This window comes from Callorhinus ursinus, unplaced genomic scaffold, assembly GCF_003265705.2.
Source record: "Callorhinus ursinus isolate GAN/ISIS: 27379988/994484 unplaced genomic scaffold, GSC_fseal_2.0 scaffold1, whole genome shotgun sequence".
Taxonomy (NCBI): domain Eukaryota; kingdom Metazoa; phylum Chordata; class Mammalia; order Carnivora; family Otariidae; genus Callorhinus; species Callorhinus ursinus.
Window position 1 is genome coordinate 121,132,677 of NW_027397063.1, and position 25,120 is coordinate 121,157,796.

A 25,120-nucleotide genomic window follows, 5' to 3' on the forward strand; every position below is an offset into this window, starting at 1 on the left:
GGAACCAGAAGAGACCCCGAATAGCCGGAGGAATATTGAAAAAGAAAAGCAAAGCTGGCGGCATCCCAATTCCGGACTTCCAGCTCTATTACAAAGCTGTCATCATCAAGACAGTATGGTACTGGCACAAAAACAGACACCTAGATCAATGGAACAGAATAGAGAGCCCAGAAATGCACCCTCAACTCTATGGTCAACTCATCTTTGACAAAGCAGGAAAGAATGTCCAGTGGAATAAAGACAGTCTCTTCCACAAATGGTGTTGGGAAAATTGGACAGCCACATGCAGAAGAATGAAACTGGACCATTTCCTTACACCACACACAAAAATAGACTCCAAATGGTTGAAAGACCTAAACGTGAGACAAGAGTCCATGAAAATCCTAAAGAAGAACACAGGCAGCAACCTCTTCGACTTCAGACGCAGCAACTTCTTCCTAGAAACATCGCCAAAGGCAAAGGAAGCAAGGGCAAAAATGAAGTACTGGGATTTCATCAAGATAAATAGCTTTTGCACATCAAAAGAAACAGTCCACAAAACCAAAAGACAACCGACAGAATGGGAGAAAATATTTGCAAATGACATATCAGATAAAGGGCTAGTATCCAAAATCTATAAAAAACTTATCAAACTCAACACCCAAAGAACAAATAATCCAATTAAGAAATGGGCAGGAGACATGAACAGACATTTTTCCGAAGAAGACATCCAAATGGCCAACAGACACATGAAAAAGTGCTCAACATCGCTCAGCATCAGGGAAATCCAAATCTAAACCTCAATGAGATATGACCTCACACCCGTCAGAATGGCTAAAATTAACCAGTCAGGAAACAACAGATGTTGGCGGGGATGTGGAGAAAGGGAAACCCTCCTACACTGTTGGTGGGAATGCAAGCTGGTGCGACCCCTCTGGAAAACAGTGTGGAGGTTCCTCAAACAGTTGAAAACAGAGCTACGATATGATCCAGCAATTGCACTACTGGGTATTTACCCCAAAGATACAAATGTAGGGATCCGAAGGGGTACATGCACCCCAATGTTTATAGCAGCAATGTCCACAATAGCCAAACTGTGGAAAGAGCCAAGATGTCCATCGACAGATGAATGGTTAAAGAAGCAGTAGTATATATACACAATGGAATATTATGCAGCCATAAAAAGGAATGAGATCTTGCCATTTGCAACGACGTGGATGGACCTGGAGGGTGTTATGCTGAGTGAAATAAGTCAATCAAAGAAAGACATGTATCATATGACCTCACTGATATGAGGAATTTTTCACCTCAGGAAACAAACTGAGGGTTGCTGGAGTGGTGGGGGGTGGGAGGGATGGGGTGGCTGGGCGATAGACATTGGGGAGGGTATGTGCTATGGTGAGCGCTGTGAATTGTGCAAGACTGTTGAATCACAGATCTGTACTTCTGAAACAAATAATGCAATATATGTTAAGAAAAAAAAAAGAAGAAGAAGATAGCAGGAAGGGAAGAATGAAGGGGAGTAAGTCGGAGGGTGAGATGAACCATGAGAGATGATGGACTCTGAAAAACAAACTGAGGTTTCTAGAGGGAAGGAGGGTGGGGGGATGGGTTAGCCTGGTGATGGTTATTAAAGAGGGCACGTTCTGCGTGGAGCACTGGGTGTTATGCACAAACAATGAATCATGCACCACTACAGCAAAAACTAATGATGTAATGTATGGTGATAAACATAACAATAAAAAAATTAAAAAACAAATAATTCTCATAAATCTATCAATGTGCTGTGCACCCCATGCAGTTAGCTAAAACAAACTCCCAGCATGACCTACTCGGGTTAGTATTTATTTGCAAATAGCTATTACTATGAATAACAGTAAACTGTGTGCCAAATGCCATACAAGCCATCTCACCCATATCAAGGTAGGCACTACTATCCTCACATTATGGGTAAGGAAACTGAAGCTCAGAGGTTAAATAACTTATTCAAGGCCATTAGCAGGCAAGCCAGAGTCTGAATCTAGACCTCCCTGACTCTGAAGTTCTTACTCTTAACCTCTAAAGGCAAGGATAGTATCCCATCAAGCAAAACCTTGTTGTACTATATTGTTGTGAAGTAAATTAGGTGAGAAGCACAATCAGCACACAGAACCCTCTAAGAAGGTGGTAAAATCCTACTGTCCTGCAGAGCACAGACTAAGCAGCCACCTATACAGTTGAAGGATCTCCCAGGTCCCCAGAGTGGAGGGTTACAGGAGGGTTTCTTCACTGAAAGGAAAAGAACATAAATCATAAGAACTTGCTATTTCTCCAAGGCAGCAGGATTGAGAGATCAGGAGAGTGGAAGGAAAGGGATTTCCTGGTGCCTCAGAAGCAACACTACCTGGTAGAACCTTGTAAACACTCAGTAAAACCCATTTCCTCTTCTTGGGCATAGAGCTAGACATGACTTCCCAGCCTCACTTTGCAGCTAGGTGTGGCCATGGGACTAAAATCTGGATAATGAAATGTGAGCAAAACTAATGTGTGTCTCTTCTAAGCTTAACCCACAAAACCTTCCCATGAGTGATCTTTCATCTTTTTTCCCCACCCACCAGCTGTACAACAATCCCCAGGGCACCTCAGAAGTCACAATTCCCAGGACACCCTGGAAGTCATACGTGAAGATAGAAGAGCCACCACCAACCCAAGTATCTAAATAGAGGAGAGACAGCTGGTCACCTTGATCAGCAGCCCTGTAATGCTAAAGGGAAATAAACTTCCTATTATTCAGGGAATCTATATGTCATTTATTTATTTTTAAATTTTTTAAAATTTTATTTTATTATGTTATGTTAGTGTCTATATGTTATTAAGGCCTGAACTGGTCCTACTAAAAAACCAGGCCATAGCTATAGCCATGGAATCAGTAACGGTGGGGCAGAAAGGAAGTTTCAAGGTCATCCTCCTCCTACCACTTACAAATGAGGATGCTGATGCAAGCCTCAGAGAGATGACATCAATTCCCCAAGTTCACACAGCCAGCTAGTGGCAGTGTCTGGGTCTTCTGACCTTGTGTTCAGAGCACTTTGTACCATACCAAGTGGCTTCCTTGAGTCTTAGAACTAGATAGTACCTGCTCAGAATGGCCCATCATTACCAACTAAGTGTGGAGGCAGCCAAGAAAATCCATTTTGCCAGGAACTCTTTCTACCCTACTCTGGAGAGAATGGTGGGAGCCTCTCATGAGTACGGCACACTCCTTTCTGGAGCTGTGCACTGGCCGGTTCTGCCTGCCTGATCATCAACACTGCGTAGGCAGCTTCCGGTCTCAGTTTACCCATTCCTTCCTAATGCTGTCTGGGATCACCTGCCAAGTAAACTATTTGTACTCAAGAGTCTTCTGTTTTGAGGTCTCCATGGAGTACTCACTTAAGACATAATAAAGCATTTTTCACGTGAGACATTGTAAGTCAGGGGGGTCGTAAGTATTCCTCCTTTTGGCCAAGGGGATCAAGAATGTAAGCAGATGAGAAGGAGGTCTTTTGCATTTCTGTATGAAAAACAGGGATGTCCAGCGGCTGATGGGAAGGCGGATGTGGCACCTGGTGGTTCTGATGGGCGGCTGCTTTGAGATAAAGCTGAGAAACAGCATCCCCCAAGGCAAACCAGCTGCAGTAACTGAAGTAAGGTGTTACTCTCAGGCAGCTGTGCACACAACAGGCATCATCAAGGATGATGGAGCCGGAGAGGAAGGGCCTGTGATGCCACACGAGAAACTCTTGGTGACTCTCAGAAAATAAGTTGGGGAAAATTTTTATGTTGGGGGATGTGATAGCTAAGGTGCTACATTATACAAGAAAGGGTGCTGAGTTAGTTCAATTTGAGCTATTCATGGGTCTCGTTCATACCCATAAGCTTGTCAGAAATATTTCCAATATTCAATTTGAAGATCCAGTCTACTGTCAAGTATGCTATTATTTAATGGCAGCTCTTAGAAACTGAAAAAAATAGCATTATTGCAAGACACATCCTAATGTCAAAAATGTTAAAATGTGTGGAGAAAAATGTGTCTTAGATGTAGAAAATACAAGCACAAAATGATTGGATAACTGAGAGGGGGAATGAGTCAAATTCCTGTCTTTAGCAGGTCCTGACACTCATTAGAGAGATTTCATGTGTAAGGAAAAAGAAACAGTGCAGGAGGGGATAAGCCAACACAGCAGATGGAGGGCTCAAGACCATAGCCCACTGTGGCTCTACTGTACAACCGAGGGTATACTCTTCTCCGCCTGGTCTCATTTGAAAGTTATCCTTCCCATTTAGTGTCACTCTGTATTAGCTGACAGGCATTTACGGAGCATTCACCATGGGCCTCACACTGTGCCAGGACTGTGAGGGCCAGAGAACAGACTCGGAACTTCTTTCTTCATCTGTAAGACTTCCATTTATTCGCTCATTAAGAAATAGAATGCTAGGGGAGCCTGGGTGGCTCAGTCGTCAGGCGTCTGCCTTCGACCCGGGTCATGATCCCAGGGTCCTGGGATCAAGCCCCGCGTTGGGCTCCCTGCTCAACAGGAAGCCTGCCTCTCCCTCTCCCACTCCCCCTGCTTGTGTTCCCTCTCTCGCTGTGTCTCTCTCTGTCAAATAAATAAATAAAATCTTTTAAAAAAAAGAAAGAAATAGAATGCTAGCTCATTGTCAGGCACTGTGTAGGCCTGAAGAATACATAGATACATCTAAGTGCCCAGTTCTGCCCTCAACATGCCACCAGTTCATTGGCGGAGACCAACACAAAAAGGAGTAATCATTCACTCTGGGAGGCGCTTCTGTCATCAAGCATGCAAGGGAACTGTGAGGCACACGAAAGAAATTTGAAAGGAAAGCCTTCCAACAGGATAAGACTACGGGGCTGAGATTTAAATGATGTCAGGAGTCATCCAAGCTGTGAGAAGACAAATGAGTGCAAGAGGATGCCTGTCAGAGAAAAGACACAAGCAGACACGGCAGTTGGAATTGACAGGAAAGTGTAGAAATGTCCAGGACTTCAGTGTGGCGAATCACCAGAACTAGGACTCAAGCTGCAGAAGATGAGGGTGGAAGGTGCAGAGCTGCCTGCATGGGACCCAAGCCTTCCTTACCTTCTATATCGGGAGGGGCGGCTCCATCCCTGTACTGGGTGGCTTCCTTGATGATCTGTGTCATGTTTTGGGAAAACGCGCCAAGGTCCCTGACTGACCGGAGCTTGAAATGGAACTGAGCAGTGGCCATGGCCTTCAGCTCCTCCTCAGAAGCATCCTGCAGCCCCACAGAGACGATCCTCACCCCGTCTTCCCGCAGGGCCTTGGAGGCCTCTTCCACGTCATCCTCAGACTCCGCGGAAGCCAGGACCACCAGAATCGGGGGAAACTGCTTCCTGTCCCTCCTGCTGGCCGGTGCAGAGAAGTAGGTCCTGTGAGCCTCCCGAAGAGCGTTGCCCACCCTCAGGGAGCCGCCAATGAAGCCGAAGTTCTTCTTGAGGTGGGTCAGCATGGGGTTCCTGCTCTTGAAGGTGCTCAGCTGGAACGCACTGTGGAGCTGGTTACTGTACTGGCCCAGGGCCACGCGGTACTTGTGGGCCTCTATGGGCAGACTGCTGATCATTTTGTTGATGAACGCTTTCACAAAAGGGAAGGAGTTAGTTCCCAGGTGATCAGAGCTGTCCACCAGAAACACGATATCTGCATACTCAGGGCCCGGCCCTATCAAAATAAAATGACAACAAACCTAAACAGGGTGATTGATTGTTCAGCCTTTACATTTGAGACCACAATACTCATTTGAGATTACGCCCTCAGTTAAGAGTAACTCAGAACCCCAAGGAAAATGTCTTCTGGAGGTCAAACAGAAGAAACTGTTCTGGTTTTTGTGAAAATATCAAACAAGAGGACTTTTGTAAAATGAAGCAATAATTCTTTTCTTTCTCAACTCTATACCAGAGACTTTTTTTTTTTTTTGATTGTGGAACTCCAAACTCTGGTAATATACTAAAGAATAAACAAGAAAGCCCCCCAAGTGGTCTGTGGATTAAGAATAACTTTTAGAAACCATATCAGGTAAGCAGGTGTCTTGGGTTGGAGAGTTTAGAAGCAGATCTAAGACAGGGACTAGGGGGGCAGGGGCTTCACTGAGGGGAAGCAGGATAAGGGAAGGAGGAGAGGAGCAAAGCACCATATTTGCCTGATCTGAGAGGACTCTGGAGCATGTCACTCTCTGAGGCAAGAGGGCCAGTTTGTTATACTCTTCTCTCAGTCAGTCACTGGCTGCAGACCATCCCTAGGAATTGCAGGGAAGGAGCGGAGGGCTATGGGCACAATCTCCTGCATTAGCTGACTCTAGAAGAGCCAAGAGCAAGTCTCTTGAGAAAGTGGGCCATGTCTGTGAGCTGTTACAGGCAATATTCACAGCAGCTGGGTCCAGAGGTAGGGTGGGGGGCGAGCAGTGTACTAGCCTGATGAAGAGAGTCTGGGCCCAAGGGAGGCACCACCAGCATCCACTTTAGCAGTTGGCCACCTTCATGCTGGAAATTAGTGATGTGCTAGTAAATGCCTAACAATTGCTCTCTCTCTTTCCAAGTTAACTCAGAAGTTTATCAGGAAATCCTAGGATGCAGACTGACCTACAAAACAAATGAGTCGACTCTATTCACAGAGACATGGAACATTGGAACCTAAGCAAATCAATGAATAATTAAAGTTCTTCTAGCCAGGTGTAGCATAATTCATGCTTTTGCCCCTGGCTTTCTGTCACCTTTGAGAGATTAAGTTTACTTGACATAGCATGCCTCCAACTACGATTCAGTCAATGCTGTCTGCTTTGATTTTTTAAGTAAATAAATAAATAAATCCTTTGTTTCTATGTATTAAACTGAATGTTAGTTAAGGCATAAAAATGTTTCTTTTCCTAAATGATAATAAACATAAAGTATACCGGTACCTGGACTCTGATCTGCCAATGTTTCAGTCCAAAGGATTAAGACGAATATAATAAGCAGGATCTTCATTTTGTTAATGACAGTTTCTTGCTTTTATTCTGTAAAAAATGTTATGTACAATATGAAAAATCTCATTGTATAACAAGAAATAACTACTGGAGAATCGGGGTTAGAATGCAATTCACTGAACAAGTGCCTGTCAAGTAGTGCCAGGTGTGTTTAAAATGCTCATGAAGCATTTGGAGTATATACTGCAAACAGAGAATGCTAACGTTTGCTGAGTCCTTGCCATGGCTTAGATACTTTTCTCAGTGCTTTATGAGTATCAGCTAATTTAATCTTCACAACTGTCTTACGGGGAGGGACAAATACACTGGCCATGTGACATATGAGGAACCAGCACAGAGTGGCTTGGTAAGTGGTAGATCCAGGATGCCAACCCAGACAAGGTGACTGCAGAGTCCAAGCTCTTAACCACCATACATATGTGTCATATGAAATCTGTGTCCTCACAAATCACCTATTCTTTACTTTTTTTTTAGATTTATCTATTTATTTTAGGGGGGGTGAGGGGAGAGGCAGAGGGAAAGAATCTTCAAGCAGACTCCCCACTGAGCATGGAGCCCAAAGCAGGGCTCGATCCCATGACCCATGAGATCATGCCCTGAGCTGAAACCAAGAGTCAGGCTTCACTGACTGAGACACCTAGGTGCCACCTTAACCTTCTATTTTTATGTCAACAATGACTATCGTGTGTGTTCACACCTTGGCTCAAAAAAGCCAACGGCTATCCATGTCTCTCTCTCTCTTTTTTTTAAGATTTTATTTATTTATTTGAGAGAGAGAGAGAGAGAGAGCACAATCAGGGGGAGAGGCAGAGGGAGAGGGAAAAGCAGACTCCCTGCTGAGCTGGGAACCCAACATGGGGCTTGATCCCAGGACCCTGGGATCATGACCTGAGCTGAAGGCAGACACTTAACCATCTGAGCCACCCAGGCACCCCCTCATGTCTCTTTCTTCATGAAACCCTTGTGAAAACTGTTCTCTCATTTACAGAGATACTCAGTTTTACAAATTACTTAAGCTCAGCATTTCTCTCCATGCAGCTCACAATCAATCAGAAATCTTCAGGGGACATTATAATCTTTTAGGAATTCCATCAATTCAGAGTTGTTCTTTATAAAGAGGAAAAGAGATCAAATAACCAATATTAAAAATAGAGCTGCCTTAAGTGAGATACCAAAGGTATAAGGGCTGGGTTTTCTTCTAGAGTTGACTTTTCCAGCACTTCTTTTGAAATTGATGATTATTAAGGAAGATTGAAAGAATCATTGGAATCTAGATTTGGAAGAGACCCAACAGATCATTTAGACTAACCCCTTATCTTGCTAAGGATGGCTACTAACAAGGCTCCCCAGTAGTTAGTGGCTGAATCATGTCAACGAACGATGACTTTTAAATCTATATTCATCGTATTCTAAAATACCACATATTTTACTTATTCATTAATTTTAGTATTGAGATACAACTTGCATACTGTAAGATTTACCCCCTTTACAGTGTTCAATATGTTTTAGTATATCACAGAATTTGTATCCATTATCACTAATTCCAGAACATTTTCATGACCCCTTCCCACAAGAAACCCCATACCACTTAGTGGTTAATCCCCACCCTCCCCTTCCAATTGACCCTGGCAAACACTGATCTACTTTCTTCTCTATAGATTTGCCTGTTCTGGACATTACTATAAATGGAATAATATAACATATGGCCTTTTGTGTTTGGAATTATTCATTAACATAATGTTTTCAAGATTTATCTATGTTGTGACATGTACTAGTGCTTCATTCTTTTTTATGGCTAATATTCTATTGTATGGATATACAACATTTTAAAAAATCTATTCTTCTGTTGATGAACATTTGAGTTGTTTCTACTATTATGAATATTGCTGCTATGAACATTTGTGTACAAATTTTTGTGTGGATACATGTTTTCATTTCTTGAGGAAATACTTTGAGTAGATTCCTAGGAGTGGAATTTTTGGTCTTATGGTAACTTTATGTTTAACATTTTGAGAAACTGCCAAATTGTTTTCCTAAGTGGTTGCACAATTTTGCATTCCCACCAGCAATGAATAAAAGTTCCAACTTCTCTACATTGTCACCAACACTTGTTATTTTCTGTCTTTTTTTATTCTAGTGGGTGTAAAAGTGTATCTTACCATGGTTTTGATTTGCATTTCCCTAATGATGAATGACATTGAGCATCTTTTCAATTATTTATCGGTCATTTGTATACCTTCTTTAGAGAAACACCTATTCAAACACTTGGCCCATTTTTAACTGGGCCCATATTTATCTTTTTTTAGTGTGTAATAAGAACTAATTATATAAACTGGATACTAGACAGTTATCAGATATATAATTTGCGAATATGCTCCTCCTACTCTGTGGGTTGTATTTTCACTTTCTTAAGGCTGTCTTTAAGGCACAAGTAATTTTAAATTTGATCAAGTCCAATTTATCTATTTTTTCTTTTGTTGCTAGGGCTTTTGGTGTCATAGCTAAATCACCATTACCTACTCCACAGTCATGAAGATTTACTCTGATGTTTTCTTCTAAGAGTTTTATAGTTTTAGCTTTTACATTTAGGTCTTCAATCCATTTTGAGTTAATTTTGTGGGTGGTATGAGGTAGGGATACAATTCTATTCTTCTTTATGTAGATATTCAATTGTCCTAGCACCGTTTGTTGAAAGGACTTTTCTTTTACCATTGAGTTGTCTTGGTATGCACAAAAACAAATTTACCATAAGTATATGAGTTTATTTTTGGATTCCCAATTCTATTTCATTTATATCTATATGTCTATTCCTATGCCAGTACCACACAGTCTTGACTATTCTACCTTTGTAGGAAGTTTTGAAGTCAGGAAATGTGAGTCCTGTAACTTTGTTCTTTTTCAAGGTTGTTTTGGCTGTTCTGGGCCCCACCTATTTCTAAATGACTTCTAGAACTACTTTGTCAACTTATGCAAAAAAGGCAGCTGGAATTTTTATAGAGATTGCCTCCAGTGTGTAGATAAATTTGTGCAGTATTATTATTCATTTTTTAAAGATTTATTTATTCATTTTAGAGAGAAAGAAAAAGCATGAGTGAGCATGAGCAGGGGGTTGCAAGGCAGAGGGAGAGGGAGAGAAAGAATCTCCAGCAGACGCCCTGCTGAGTGCAGAGCCCAACAAGGGGCTCGATTTCACAGCCCTGAGATCATAACCTGAGCCAAAATCAAGTCAGATGCTTAACTGACTGAGCCACCCAGGTGCCGCCAATATTGCCATTTTAATGATGTTAAACATTCCAATCAATTAATATAGATTGTCTATGGAGGAGAGAATTTGTTTTAACTCCTGGCTCCATATTTCAGTAATGTTTTTCAAGAGGAGGAAATTATTAGAAGTCAGGGATAAAAGGAAGGCCTCTCTAAAAAGCCATGCTGATTTAGGAATCAATAAATATTCAGAGCTGTATATATTTCCTTCCTCTGGTTGGATGTATATTTGGAAAGTGAGACTGGGCTGCACCCAGCCCAGGATTAACTCAGTTGCCCTATTCGCCTGTGGGTTCTAGAACCTCAAAGAAGATATCCTGGGTGGCCATCTGTGTGCAGTTCCACTCCAGCCTGCAAGCCTTGGCTTGGCTCCACTCTAGTTCCCTCTTCAGCTGAGGTCCCCACTCTGCAGGTCTTGGCACCAAAATGGTGAAGCAGCAGCAAGTAAGGTAGGCAGGCATGTCTTACTCATTTATTTTTATTGCCTTTCTCTCCCTAGAGCTTGGAATCAAGCTCAAAGAGAATGGGGATTTCTGTCTGTCTTGTTCATCATTATATCTCCAGCTTTTGACACATAGTACGCACTTACTAAACACTATACATAAATATTGTAACTTTGCATATACACCATTTCACGAATATGTGCATATATCTATAACTTAATTTTGTAGAGGTGGAATTACTAGATCTAATGTATGTTTAAGATTTTATGAGTATTGCCAAACTGCCATCCATTGGGTTATACCAAATAATATTCCAATACCTGTCCCCCCAAACAGCATGTTCCATAATTTTCAATTCACTGTCTTTTTTTCCAACTTGTTGAGATACAATTGACAGATTACATTGAGTAAGTTTAAGATGTACCACTGATTATTTGATAAATGTATACGTTACAAAATGATTACCACAATAAAGTTAGCTAACTTACCTTTCCGTGTGTGTGTGTGTGTGTGTGCTAAGAACTTTTAAGATCTATATTCTTGGCAACTTTAAAGTATATAATACGGTATTATTAACTATACTAACCATACTGTACTATAGTTAATGTAACTACAGATGTAATCATCCCCTAATCTTATTCACCTTATAACCGGAAGTATGTATCCTTTGACTACCTTCACACATTCCTCCCCCACCCCCCTGAAAACTACTACTCTACTCTGCTTCTGTGAATTTGGTTATTTTAGATTCCACACATAAGTGAGATTGTTCAACATTTGCATTCTCCATCTGACTTATTTCATTGATCATGATGCCCTCAAGATTCATCCATGTTGTTGTAAATAGCAGGATTTCCTTCTTTTATGGCTAAATAATATTCTTGTGTGTGTGTGTGTGTGTGTGTGTGTATCACATTTCTTTATCCATTTGTCTGTCAATGACAGGTTCTTTCCATGTCTTGAATACAGTAAACAATGCTGCAATGAACATGAAGATGCAGATACTTCTTCAAAATAGTGGTTTTATTTCCTTTGGATATGTATGTAGAGTGGAATTGCTGGGTCATATGGTAGTTCTAGTTTTGATTTTTTGAGGCACGTCCATACTGTCTTCCGTAGTGGCTGCACCAATTTACATTCCCACCAACAGTGTATAGCTGTTCTTTTTTTCTCCACATTCTCACCAATATTTGCTATCTTTTGTCTTTTGGGTAATAGCCATTCTAACAAATGTAAGGTATGGTTTTGATTTGCATTTCCCTGATGATTAGTGATGTTGAGCACCTATTCATGCACCTGTTGGCCATTTGTACATCTTCTTTGGAAGAATGTCTATTCAGGTCCTTTGTCCATTTTTTAACTGGACTATTTGCAAGTTTGCTTTTTAGGGGGAAGCTATCAGGTTGTATGAGCACCTTGTATATTCTAGATATTAACTCCTTATCAGATAGGTTTGCAAATAATTTCTCCCATTCCATAGGTTGCCTTTTCATTTTGTTGATCATTTCTTTTGCTGTGCAGAAAACTTTTTAGTTTGATGTAGCCCTGCTTGTTTATTTTTGCTTTCATTGCCTGAGCTTTTGGTGTAATATACAAAAAATTGTTGCCAAGACCAGTGTCAAGGAGGTTTTTCCCCTTTGCTCTCTTCTAGAAGTTTTATGATTTGGGGTCTTATATTTTTAAGTCTTTAATCCATTGGAGTTAATTTTTGTCAGTGGTGTAAGATAGGGGTCCAGTTTCATTCCTTTGTACACGGCTGTTCTGTGTTCCCAATACCATTTGTTGGGAAGACTATCCTTTTAACCATTGAATATTCTTGCTTCCTTTGTTGTATATTAATTGACCCTATGTGAATGAGTTTATTTCCAGGGTCTCTATTCTGTTCCATTGGTCTATGTATCTGTTTTTATGTCAGTACCAGCCTGTTTTGATTACTATAGCTTTCTCGTATAGTTTGAAATCAGGAAATATAATACCTTCAGCTTTGTTCTTCTTTCCCAGGATTGCTTCAATTATTTGGGGTTTTTCATTGTTCCATATGAAGTTTAGGATTGTTTTTTAATATTTCTGTGAAAAATGCCATTGGATTCTTGATAGAGATTGCATTAAATCTGTAGGTGGCCTTGGATATTATGGATATTTTAATAATAATATGAACACAGATATCTTTCCATTTATTTGTGTCTTCTTCAATTTCTTTCATCAATGTCTTATAGTTTTCAGTGTAAAGATCTTTCATTTCTTTGGTTAAATTTATTCCAAGCATTTTATAGTTTTTGATGCTATTCAAACGGGATTGGTTTTTTTCTTTTCCTGAGAGTTTATTGTTAGTGTATACAAATGCAACTGATTTTTGTATGTTTATTTTATATCCTGCTGAATTTTTTCATTAGTTTAAGAGTTTTTTGGTAGTCTTTAGGATTTTCTATATATAAGATCATGTCATATGCAAACAAAGACAATTTTACTTCTTTTCTAATTTGGATGACTATATTTCTTTTCTTGTCTGATTGCTCTGGCAGTAGGACTTCTAGTACTATGTCTGCTGGTTCACAAACTGGCCCCTGTACACAGAGGGCAAGGAGAAAGTAAAGAAAGAGGCAGACCACTCCAGATTGGTAGGTGGCAATAATAAGCGATGGAATTTACTCATGAGGCTTTTCTTGGGTGGAAGCAAGATAAGTAGATATCCACAGCCACCCACCAGAATCTTAAAAGTTTATGTAGAGGCCTTAACTGGGTTCAATTACATATATTGTCTAGATGGCCTCAACCACACCTTATTCTCTTGAGGTGATGTCCTTGGACAATTCCTAATATGGGAGTGTTGGGTATAGCATATATACTAAGGACAGGGTAGAGATGAGGAACTTCTGATTGCCTGGGTCCAGCTTGAGAGTCAACTAGCAGTCATGTCCTCTTGATTACCTACTCCAACAATGTTGGATAGGATGGTAATAGTGGGCCCTCTTGTCTCGTTCCTGATCTTAGAGAAAAAACCTTCAACCTTTCACCATTGAGTAGGATATGCCATACTTGTCATATATGGCCTTGATTATGTTGAGGTATGTTCATTCTACTCAATTTGTTGAGAGGTGTGTTTTAATCAGTAAAGGACATAGAATTTTGTCAAGTGCCTTTTCTGTACCTATTGAAATAATCATAAGACTTTTACCTCTCATTCTACTAATGTGAGATATCACATTTATTGATTTGCATATGTTGAATCATTCTTGCATCCCAGGGATGAATCCCACTTGATCATGGCATATGATCCTTTTAATGTACTGTTGAATTCAGTTTGCTAGCATTTTGTTAAGAATTTTGCACCTGTTGTGAAGAACACTAGGTATTATATATGTAAGTGTTGAATCACTAAGTTGTCCATCAGAAACTAATATTACACTGAATGTTAAGTAACTGAAATTTAAATAAACTTTTAAAAAAGAAAGAATTTTTCATATATATATTCATCAGATAGAGTGGCCTGTAGTTTTCTCATAGTGTCTTTTTTTTATGTTTCTTTCTTTCTTTTTTTTATTATGTTATGTTAACCACCATACATTACATCATTAGTTTTTGATGTAGTGTTCCATGATTCGTTGTTTGCGTATAACACCCAGTGCTCCATGCAGTACGTGCCCTCTTTAATGCCCATCACCAGGCTAACCATCTCCCCACTCCCTCCCCACTAGAACCCTGTTTGTTTCTCAGAGTTCATAGTGTCTTTATCTCAGGTTAATGTCTCAGGTTCATGCCAGCCTTGTACAGTGAGTTAGGGAGTGTTCCCTACTCTTCAATTTCTCAGAAAAGTCTGAGAATTCTTCTCTAAGTGTCTGGTACAATTCACAACCATGTGGTCCTATACTTTTCTGTGTTGGAAGGTTTTTGATTATTGATTTGGTATCCTTACCCATTGGTCCATTCTCTATATTTTCTATTTCTCCCTCATTAAGTCTTTATTTTATTTTATTTTATTTTATTATGTTATGTTAATCACCATACATTACGTCATTAGTTTTTGATGTAGTGTTCCATGATTCATTGTTTGCGTATAACTCCCTGATTTAGTCTTGGTAGGTTTTTTGTTTCTAGGAATTTATCCATCTCTTCTAGGTTATCAAATTGTTGGCATAGCTATCCATAGTCTCTTTGAGCCTCTATATTTCTGTGGTATTAGTTGTAACATCTATTTATAATTTTACTTATAATTGCATTATTTGAGTCCTCTCTCTTTTCTTCTTGGTGATTCTAGCTAAAGTTTTGTCAATTTATTTCTCTCTTCAAAGAATCAACTATTTTTGTTAATTTTTCCTACTGTTTTTCTATTCTCTATTCCATTTATTCTGTTCTAATCTTTATTATTTTCTTCCTTCTGCTAACTTTGGGCTAGGTTTTTCTTCTTTCTCTAGTTTCTGAGATGTAAAGTTAGGTTATTGAGATCTTTCTTTTTGTCTTAATGGATGCATTGATAATGGTAAACTCTCCCCCTTAGAAATGCTTTTGCTACATCCCAGAAGTTTGAGTATGTTGTGTTTCCACTTTTGTAGAGCCACCAGCTGGGCTCTGTAATCATCTCTGGCCCAGCAAGCTCACAGGCTGTGTTCCCCAGCAGGAAGGTGTCCACATTTAGACTCTGCGACTGAGCAGTGCTGTGGGACAGGCTCTGCAATTGCTCTTGGTCTGGTGGAATCTCAGGTTGTGTTCTGTGACTAGATGGTGCCCCTGGCTGGACTCTGTGTTAAGGTGGAACCACCATCTGGGCTTTGTTAAAAATCAAGGACAGATAGAGCCTAGCCTCGAAGGTCCCCTAAGCAAACAGAATCAGTAATGCAGGCAAAGCTTAATTTAGCTCATTTTAGGAGGCTAACTTGACCAGGATCATTTCTTGTTTATGCCTCTAGAAATCATAAGTGAACTTGAACTGTTTCTTAAAATCGATATGAGGCAACCACTGAAAATTGTAATATTGTAATCAATCACCATGAAGCATAAACAGTCACTGCTTTCTCACTATATAAGCTGCCTTGTAACGATACACCCCTGAGACTCATTCAGTGTTCTGGTTTGAGTGCTCCTGTTTTGCAAACTGTCTTTTTGCAAACTGTCTCTTTATGGTGTATGACTTTGCTAATTACCACTTCAGTGATTCATTGGTTTTATGTTGGTTATTTTGAACTTTTGACATTTCATGGAGTTAGAAGTGGGATCCATGGAAGACCTCCAACAACTCCAGTGGCAGTGGAGTTGACAGAAGTGCTGGTACCCAGAGCCCACTGAGCTCACAGCTTTCTCCCCAACCCTGGAGCTTGAGGTGTCTCTCTTGGATCTGAGCTCCGCTCTCTGCATTCTGAGCTCTCCAACTGTATTGTGTACACTTGTCTTCTGTTTCTGTTTTGCTTTCTGGTTTCTGTTTTTGTTTGCTGATGGGTAAGTCACCCATCCTATTCAAAAATCGGGGAAAACACGCAATTCCAGATGTTTTAGAACAGCTATTAGAAAACAGAGCCCCTCGTAGTTAATCCTAACTATTTTAGGATATCCAAAGGGAAGATAGATTCTACCTGGTCCTTGGACCATGATCTTGTGCCTTTCTGGCAAAATGGGTGAACTTTTTAATAATGTAGAATCACAATGGCTATTCTGCAGAATTTTTGTTTTAGATAGGTTCATCTCATGTGGCACCCTTAAAAGAAAGGATCCCAAACCTCTCAGAGACAATGGAATTCATTCTTTGATTGATATGCAGAAGCTTCTAAAAGACAAAATGACTTCAAAAATAGTTCTAAAAGGATCCCTGCAGCATACAAATAAAAAAATCTGTAGTAAAAAACTTTGGCCTTCTGAGCAGGTACTTAACTTGGTCCATCTGTCAGAAACACAATTTGAATTCAACTATTTTTTTTTCAGTTTTGTACCTGAGACATGGCTAAAAGTTTTAAAACAAAAGTTATAAGATCTCTGTGTCTATCTGTACATTACACATGACTATGTGTGTATATTGTGACTATGGGATATTTTTCTACCTCCAGATGGTATTGCCAATATTAATTTGTAAAGAGCTCTATTTAATTGGCTCAAAGAAAATTAAGCATTTATATAAATCAAGTATACTCTCAGAAACATGGAAACTAACCTGAAGGTTTTTCAAGTTCACATGATCTGGGATAATCTTCGATAAATAAAAGCTAATTTAAATTTGTAGGCATTTCTTCAAAATTTGTCAACAAGCAAAAGAATTTAAGATGATGGTTATTTTGAGATCTAATCCAAGCATAATTGTTAAAAACAAGTAATTTAAGTAAATATAAATAAGATCAAAGTTTGCACAAAGTTAAACTGAATAATGGATATTCATTGAGTATCTAAATCATTTCCAAATAAGACAAACACTGAATGTTAAACATAAGTTTATCTACTTTCAGCTTTTTAATTTTTGTACAGAGACCAAAAAAAAACCCACATTTGAGTCTATTAATAAACATGTTTTATGCCACACTGAAAAAAAATTTATTATGAGAAAGGATATGGTTCTAACAATTTTTGAAATGTTTTTACAAACTGGATAATCTACTATAGAATGCTAATCTATGACAGTTCACATCGTGTGCTCTCTAATTTTCACTGGAAAACAACTTGAGCTATCAAATCGTTAAAAAAGTTGGAAGAAGAGCTGAGAATACAAAATGAACCAAAGAGAAATTGTCAGAACATTTAGAGTAATAAGCATAAATGAACATTGCAAACTGTGTGCATTGGTGCTAAGAGAATGAAGGCAACGAGGCAAGCATCCCTTTGGAAGGTGAGAAGCAGGGGAACATCCATGAGCGCTTTCTCCTATGGCAGAATGATTTACTGTAACTTCTTGTTTTTCCAACTGTGGTCTCAGACCATTGGGGAATGGTGATTAATATTTATTTAAATAGAAAATATACATATTATCTATATTGATCCATACAGATAAATGGATAATATATATCTTCATTTTATCTATAATTTATAGATTTATATTCTGTATATAAATAAAAGAGAATAACTTCATAGAATTCAAAACAGAGTACATACATGGAATATACTGAAAGGAGAAAATAAGTGCCTGCCTATTAAACTTTATTTCAGTTACTTATATGGTTTTATATACATAAGTATGTGCTGGGCCACAATATACACTATATTCCTTGCCATGGAATGATCCAACATGTTTTAAAGCCACTGCTCTTATAAAACAATAAACTGAATAACAAAAGGGTCTGTGCAACCAGCCAAAAAGGTCAATACAAGACCAATCACCATTTCTGTCCTGTACACACACAGTGGTCACACACACACACACACACACACACACACACACACACACACACACCCGCCCAGGCTGTGATCACTCTGTGAGAGGTTCATACTTCGTTACCTTCTCTTTTCAGGTTTGTAGCCAGACAGCAATCTTGGTTTAAAAGAACTTTCCCCATTTCTTAGAACTGCTTACAAGGCTAAGAATTCTGCTCATGGCTTCCCAGATACTTATAGGGCTGCCACTTCAAATCTTTATTCTGCCTACTCAACATAGAGCAAACTTCTTTAGCAATGACATGGGGATCCTCTTGCCCTTACCCGTTCTATCATTCCCAATCCAAAAGAGCAGTGTCAGGATGAGCCTATAGACATGAGCGAATCCCATATTGTAATTCCCAAAAGGGATATGCTTTATTTTAACTATATGACCTAGGAGTTTATACTCATTTAACATAGTATATAGGCAATTATGTTATCCTGTAAGAGTAAACCTATAATTACTCTGCAACAATTGCCTTGCATTCTTGTCTAGATAAACTTTGTAAGTTTTGAAATTGAGAAAATAATATTTGAACTAATAAAGTTGAAATTATCAGCAAAATAAAAGAGGTTTGGGGAAGTTTTTTGTTTGTTTTGTTTTTGTGTTTGTTTTTATATAACTACTAGAAATAATATGGATTAAAAAATGACTATACATGAAAAATAGAAAATGTGTTTTCAGTAAAAGAAGGTATGATGAATGGAGATGCATTTTTGGTAAAAGGACTAAAAGAAGGTAATTTTATCCTAAAGTAAAATGATTATTGCAGAATAAGAAGGAAAAAGAACAAAACCTATATAAATATAGACAGCTGTGGTAGGTTTGTGGAAAATCAATCTTGAGAAAGGAATTTTTTTTTTAATTTTATGTATTTGCGAGAGAGAGCACGAGTGGGGGAAGGGGCAGAGGGAGAAGCAGACTCTCCACTGAGCAGGGAGCCCGATATGCGACTCAATCCCAGGACCCTGAGATCATGACCTGAGCCAAAGGAAGATGCTTAACCAACTGAGCCACCCAGGCGCCCTGAGAAAGGAATTTTATGTGTGGTCAGGCTAGGATTAAAATAGATTTAGTTAAGTTAAAAAGAAAAAGAAAAGGAAAAATTGTGATATCAAAAGTATACTGGAGCAAAATTAGAATATGGTTTTCTTTCTGTTAAAAGGACACAGTTTTCTTAGATTCTGGTCTGTAAACAAAGGTTTTTCTTTACCATAAGTGTATTCTGCATAAAAAAACAAAGATTCTATGTTTTGTCTCTATCAGGTCTTTGAACTTCCTAAGAAAACTGAATCTTCTCTACCAAAAGAGCTAAGTTGTTCTTTGTTTTTTAACAACTATGTAACTTTTGCATCTGTTAAATTTCATGGGAAGCACTGTCAAATAAGAAGTGATACTAAACTTTCTTTAAGAAATATTTATATGGAAATTATTCATATAAATGTTCCAGAAATCATACGGAATTCCTGGGTATCAGATTTGTCCTGATACAGTGTTATCAGCCAAAATTCCAGCTACTGTCTTATAATATTTTATATCACAGATAACCAAATTTTCCTGTCAATTATATGATAAGGAACTCTTATCTGATCTTTAACCATGGCCGTTTTTAAGTCATTTGTCATTTCTGTTTTACTCTGAGACTTTCATAAATATGTTTGATCTTCAGAGAAATTCATGGACAAGTATTCCAGAAAGCAGGTTTCTGATAACTTTAAGATCGTAGCACTGAACTGGGTAAGAATTTCTAAAACTTTGATGGAAAACAGATGAATTTTTAAAACTGCCAACATAAGATCAAGATCAACATGAATTAATTACCGAAGACTAAAGGAACTAATGAGGATGATTGTAATTTTTATGACTTAATTTAAAACATAGCTGTTTTTTTAATGTTTTGTTTTCTGGATTTAAGAGAACCTATATGGTCAATCACTATTTTTACTGCACTTATCATAAATAATCAAGCCAAGTTTTTTAAAACTAGACTTAATTTATAAATAAATTTGTCTTGCTATTGTTGTTTTTGATGGAAAGGAAATGATTATGCAGGAAAAAATTACATTTCAGTAATATACCTTCATAGAGATCAGATTCTAATACTGTTAATTGTATTTGAAGATTGTTTTCTACCTGTAAATTGGACTGGGTCCTGTATTCTAATTTCCTCCAATAGGTGGCTAAAAGTCTCCAAACTAACATTTTCAATTTTCTCCCACTAATCTGACTTGGAACCACTGTGAAACAAAAAGCTGCCCTTTTCCCAAAGCCATGCAAGTGAAAGCTGGACAACTTGATATAAACTTCAGAGACTCAGCACAACAGCTCAATGTGTGAACAATCCTCTTGCCTTTTGCTCTGGGGCCACTCAGAAAGGTCACCAGACATATTCACACTGCAAACCAGGAAAATCTGTCTGATTATCACTGCTTGCCTTCCTCCGTCTAAGGATGTGTAGAACCTGACATCTAGAAATCTTCTCAACTGGCTTCTCTCCAAACTCAGAGAACTGAATTTATAATATGCTCAAACTGTTAACCTTTGTTTTTCTTTTGTTTCCACAGAAATGCCTCTCATTAAAATGCCTGCTTTCTCACATTTCATAGAGAGGCCTAATTTAGAAGAAAGCCCACCTGCAACATGGCCTCCTGAAATCTGACAACTTCAAGTTCACCCGTCCTTACCTGGTCATGAGGATGTGTGTTTGCTAATACATCATGTTGTGGTTATGTAAAATAACTTGTGAAAAAACCGTACAGGGGCTTAGAAAGGTAAAGCCTGAATCTGATTATAACCGATTTGATTTATTTAATTGGTTAAATCCTTGGCTGTTCTCATATCAACCTCTCAGGTGCTCTGTTTATTCTCAAAGATTTTAAATGCTTGTCTGCAGCCACTCTTATATGCCAAATGGTGTCCATCAGGATCAGACAACTGGATGAAATCAACAATAACTGCATGAATAATGAAGAAGTGATTACACGGCCCTCTGGCCTGATGACCTGACTAATGGAAACAGCGAATGTGTGATTCTTCAACCTGACTACATCAACAGTGGTAACGGAGAATAACGCTATCATGGTTTGGACACGCTCTCAGCCTGCCAAGAGAAAGCCTGAACAGACGGAATTGTTGAAATCAAGGATGGATGGAGGGGAGTCTTGAAAGTTCCCTGAACAGACAGAACCTGCTTAATCATGCAGACAAAGTTTCATTTAGCTTTTTTTTGCAAGGCTACCTTGACCTGCATCATTTCTCTCTTGTGCCTCTAGAAATGATAAGCAAATTTGAACTATTATTTATAATTGGTATGATATAACCATTGAAAATTATAATATTGTAACCAATTCCTGTGAAGAATAAAGGGTCACTGCTTTCTCACTCTCTAAGCTGCTTTATAACAATATACCTGAGACTCATTCCATGTTCTGGTTTGAGTGCTCCTGGTTTGCAAACTGTGTGCACAATAATTTTTACCGATTACTACTTCGGCGATTCATCGGTTTTACTTTGGCTATGTCAAACCTTTGACAGCTTCACAGTCGGACAAAGCTCTGTTCTGCAATCAGGCAGGGGCACAGGCTGTCTGTCAAATGTGTGGGGCTGCAGGCTGAGCTTCACAATAGGGTAGCCTGCTGGCTGTGCTCTGCTCTTGGGTGACACTGCCATCCAGGCTCTCTACCTGGGCAGGGCCTTCCCCTGGATCCTGCAGTTGGGTGGGGCTGGAGACTTGTTTTGAGGTTGGGTGGGGTCACTGTCTGGAAACCTTGGTAGATTGAAACCACAGTCTCTGCACCCCAATTGGGCAGAGTCACTGGCTGGGCTCCCTGCCTAGGCAATACCAGAGGCTATCTTCCAAGGCTGCCCAGGGTCACTGTTCCATCTCCCAGGTCAGGTGAGGCTAGAGGCTATGCTCAACGATTGGGCAGGGCTGCTGGCTTGGTTCCCCGCCTGACCAGGGCTTCGGGAAGGTTCCACAGCTGCCAAGGTTCTCTGACCAGGCCTCTTCTCAGGCAGGGCTAGAGGCTATGCTCAGCAGTTGCACGGGGCTGTGAATTTGCTTCCTCGCCTGGGTGAAGCTATAGAATGGGCTCCATGGCCTATTCTGCCATTGGGTAGGGACTCAAATCCCTCCCTGGCCGGACAGGGCCATGGGCTAGACTTAGTGGACGGGCAGAGCTGCTGGCTGGGATCTTGCCCAGGGGCTAGTGCATGCAGACATGTGATCCAAAAAGATCTGAGTGCTGGTTGTGCTAAACCAGGTTCCCCTTCATCTCTGTCTGATCCTTGGTGGTCAAGTCCCACAGATTCCCCCAGTGATCCCTATGTCAGCCTGAGGGAGTGGTACACGATCAAAGCGAAACTGCTTCTCCTACCTTCTAAAGTTGTCTTTCTCAGTCTCTGTGGCCTAGGGCGTGATTCTGAGATTTTCACAATGGTATCTTGCCTACGCATAGTTGCTAGTCAGTCTTCTTGAGAAGGGGACTGAAGTTGGGAAAACCCATGTCGCCATCTTTATGGCATCACATCCAGGGGCTCCTGGACCATGGCCAAGAGGGGTTTGAGCTGATTCCCAGATCACTTCAGGGTCCACAGGTGAGGGTGACTCTGCCCAGGTCCCTTGAGTATGGCGCTTGTGACAGGACCAAAGCCAAGGAGGCTGTAACTGAGCTCTCAGGGATACAAAGCTGTTTCTGGGTCTGTGGCAGAGACCACAGTTAGCAAGTCAGGCACCTGGGCCGGAGCCTGCCTTCTCAAAATGGTTCTCCATGGTCTTGTACTACCTTGGGTTTCACAATCTCCTGGAGGGATCCCAGTGCTCTCACAAAAAGACACTCCTGTTCAGAGATGAATGCCAAAGTACGGTTGTTGGGGATCAGGGGTTATGAGTGAGGGGTGTCTTATTTTGGCATCTAACTGATGGTTTTCACTTCACCTTTTTATTTGCTTTTTCTATTACCTCTGCTTCCTATAAGCTGTTCCAATTTGTCTACCTTTCACACTGCTTGCGCTCTTGAGGGAAAACTAATTGGCATGGGTAAGCTCATTTCTCATTCCCTTGGCTAGTAATGTGTTCCTGAAGAAGGGTGAAACCTGGTGTCCCTCCGCATGGGGGGGAGGGGCAGAAAAGAGCAGCCTCTCAGAGCAGAAAAACTGCAGTGCTGTAACCCAGGCCTTCCACTCCCAACCCCCCTCCCAGCCCCAGTTCTTCCCCACAAACCTGTGGGGAACCCCAGGCGCTGTGCTTATTCCTGAGCAGCTACCCTTTATTAATTATTTATTATCAATGGTTCTTGGTTCTTCCATGGCTCAACTCCCCAGTCTCTCCTGATTGGATTCGGCAGAGGAAGCCAGCAGCCACTAATAAATGGCCAACCTGTCCAAACTAGCAGAGAAAAAGGAAGGAAAGATGAAGCTAAAGAAGTCGCAAGACATCCGAGTGGGGATCCCAGCACCTAGGAGAGGGTTGACTCACACCTCCATGGATCGTCTTAACTCTAAGTATCTCCAATCCCGTGATGTTATGATGGCAGGTCCTGAAGCCGAGAGCGGCAGGAGCAAGTGATACCTTGGCGAAGTCAGTCGGCCATGCTGGAGGATTTCTACCCCAAACCGGAGTTAGGGCACAAAGGAACTCGAAGTTCAAAAAGCTGCCACGTGAACCAACTTGTACCTTCTCCCACTTTCAAATGCTCAAACTCTGAGGCTGATCGGGAATTCGAGCTAGCACAGTCTCTGAGGGGGGAATACCCAAGCCCACCTCAGGACGCATTGGTAGCTAAACCACACATCTAAAGAGAAGGTCCCACATGCAGTACCGGACGGCAATGAGGCGGCCTCGCTATTTCCCATAGGGATGTTCCGCGCATGTTGGCCAGCCATGGAGAGATGGAGAACGGAACTCCTTCACCATTGCCAGGAGACAAAATAGGAGAGTGATAATGGAATAATGAATAATCATCTCCCTTCTAATTACATTCCACAAATCTCCCCCATTCTGAATGGCAAACTACTTTCTATGAGGCGGTCTGTTTTAAAACAGAAGGCATGAGGTCTAAACGTGATTTGGTGAAGCAAGAAAACAAAGAAGCTTAATTTAGTGAAATACACAGGCGCAGTGCAAGCTTCCAACCTCCTGACAGGTTTAGACACTGAAAGAAAACAGCAATTATGCAGTAAGTTACATCGACGGCACTGGTGTCAGTCTTGAGCCCACTGGATTGAAAATAAGTATGTAAATAGTTTATTGGAGGTTTATACTGCTAAATCTTAAATTAAACACAATTCAAACAGCATTCTGCAACCACCAAGCTTCATTTCTCTCTTTCTCTCCCTTTGCAGCTAAAGGAGCAAGACAGACTGAATGATGGTAAGAAAGTAAACTCAGGCCATCTCACCTTCTGTGCCCTACCCTGTTTCCCCTCTCTCCACCGTCCTTGGTTATTCATCCCTAACTTAGGGTACCAGCACCCCAAGCAGGCCAAGAACAGGCTCCCACCAGGATATGGAGCTCCAGCAGGGGGAGAAGGATGCAATTTAGGAACCACAGCCTCCAGCAGGCTACAACTGCCCATGGGCCCCCACTCACTACCAGCTGAGGATCAGAGGCCCAGTGAGGTTGTAGAGCATGGCCAATGTCACACAGCTGGTCCATGGAAGAGCTGAGGCTTACAGCCTAGGTCTCAGCCTCCCTAGTGCTCTGGTCCATTTCTGGGAACATCAGGGAGGCACACGGGTTTCCCTCTCAGAAGGGACAGAGAGGCCAGATAATTACCCTGTCTTATTTTCCTGTGCTGGATGCCCACCTCATGGGGGACACATGGCTCTGCTGCCCTTGGTTTTCATGCTTCTCTTGTTTTTCCCATGGCACCACTCCACAGAGAGGATGTCCCCTCTCAACTACACCTCCAAATCCATCAACATACTCAGACCCCCCATACTAGCTGCTCAGACTTCCAAGACCATCCTCTTGCTTGGAAATGGTCACATTTTGTCTTGTTCTGTAGTTACTGGCCTACTTTTCCTAATCCCCTACTTCTACACACACACACACACACACACACACACACACACACACACACACACA

At 40.5% G+C, this 25,120-nt stretch overlaps 1 protein-coding gene across 1 annotated transcript in view; it reads right to left on the reverse strand.

Moving 5' to 3' along the window:
- Positions 1-25,120, reverse strand: part of COL6A5 (collagen type VI alpha 5 chain) — a 159,194-nt gene that overhangs the window by 107,350 nt on the left and 26,724 nt on the right. The window contains exons 2-3 of the mRNA XM_073883726.1: positions 6,934-7,029; positions 5,100-5,699 (exon numbers count right to left, since the gene is read on the reverse strand). Coding sequence (XP_073739827.1) covers positions 5,100-5,699; positions 6,934-7,000 — 667 coding nt within the window. The 5' untranslated portion in view covers positions 7,001-7,029. The remainder of the gene's footprint in view (positions 1-5,099; positions 5,700-6,933; positions 7,030-25,120) is intronic.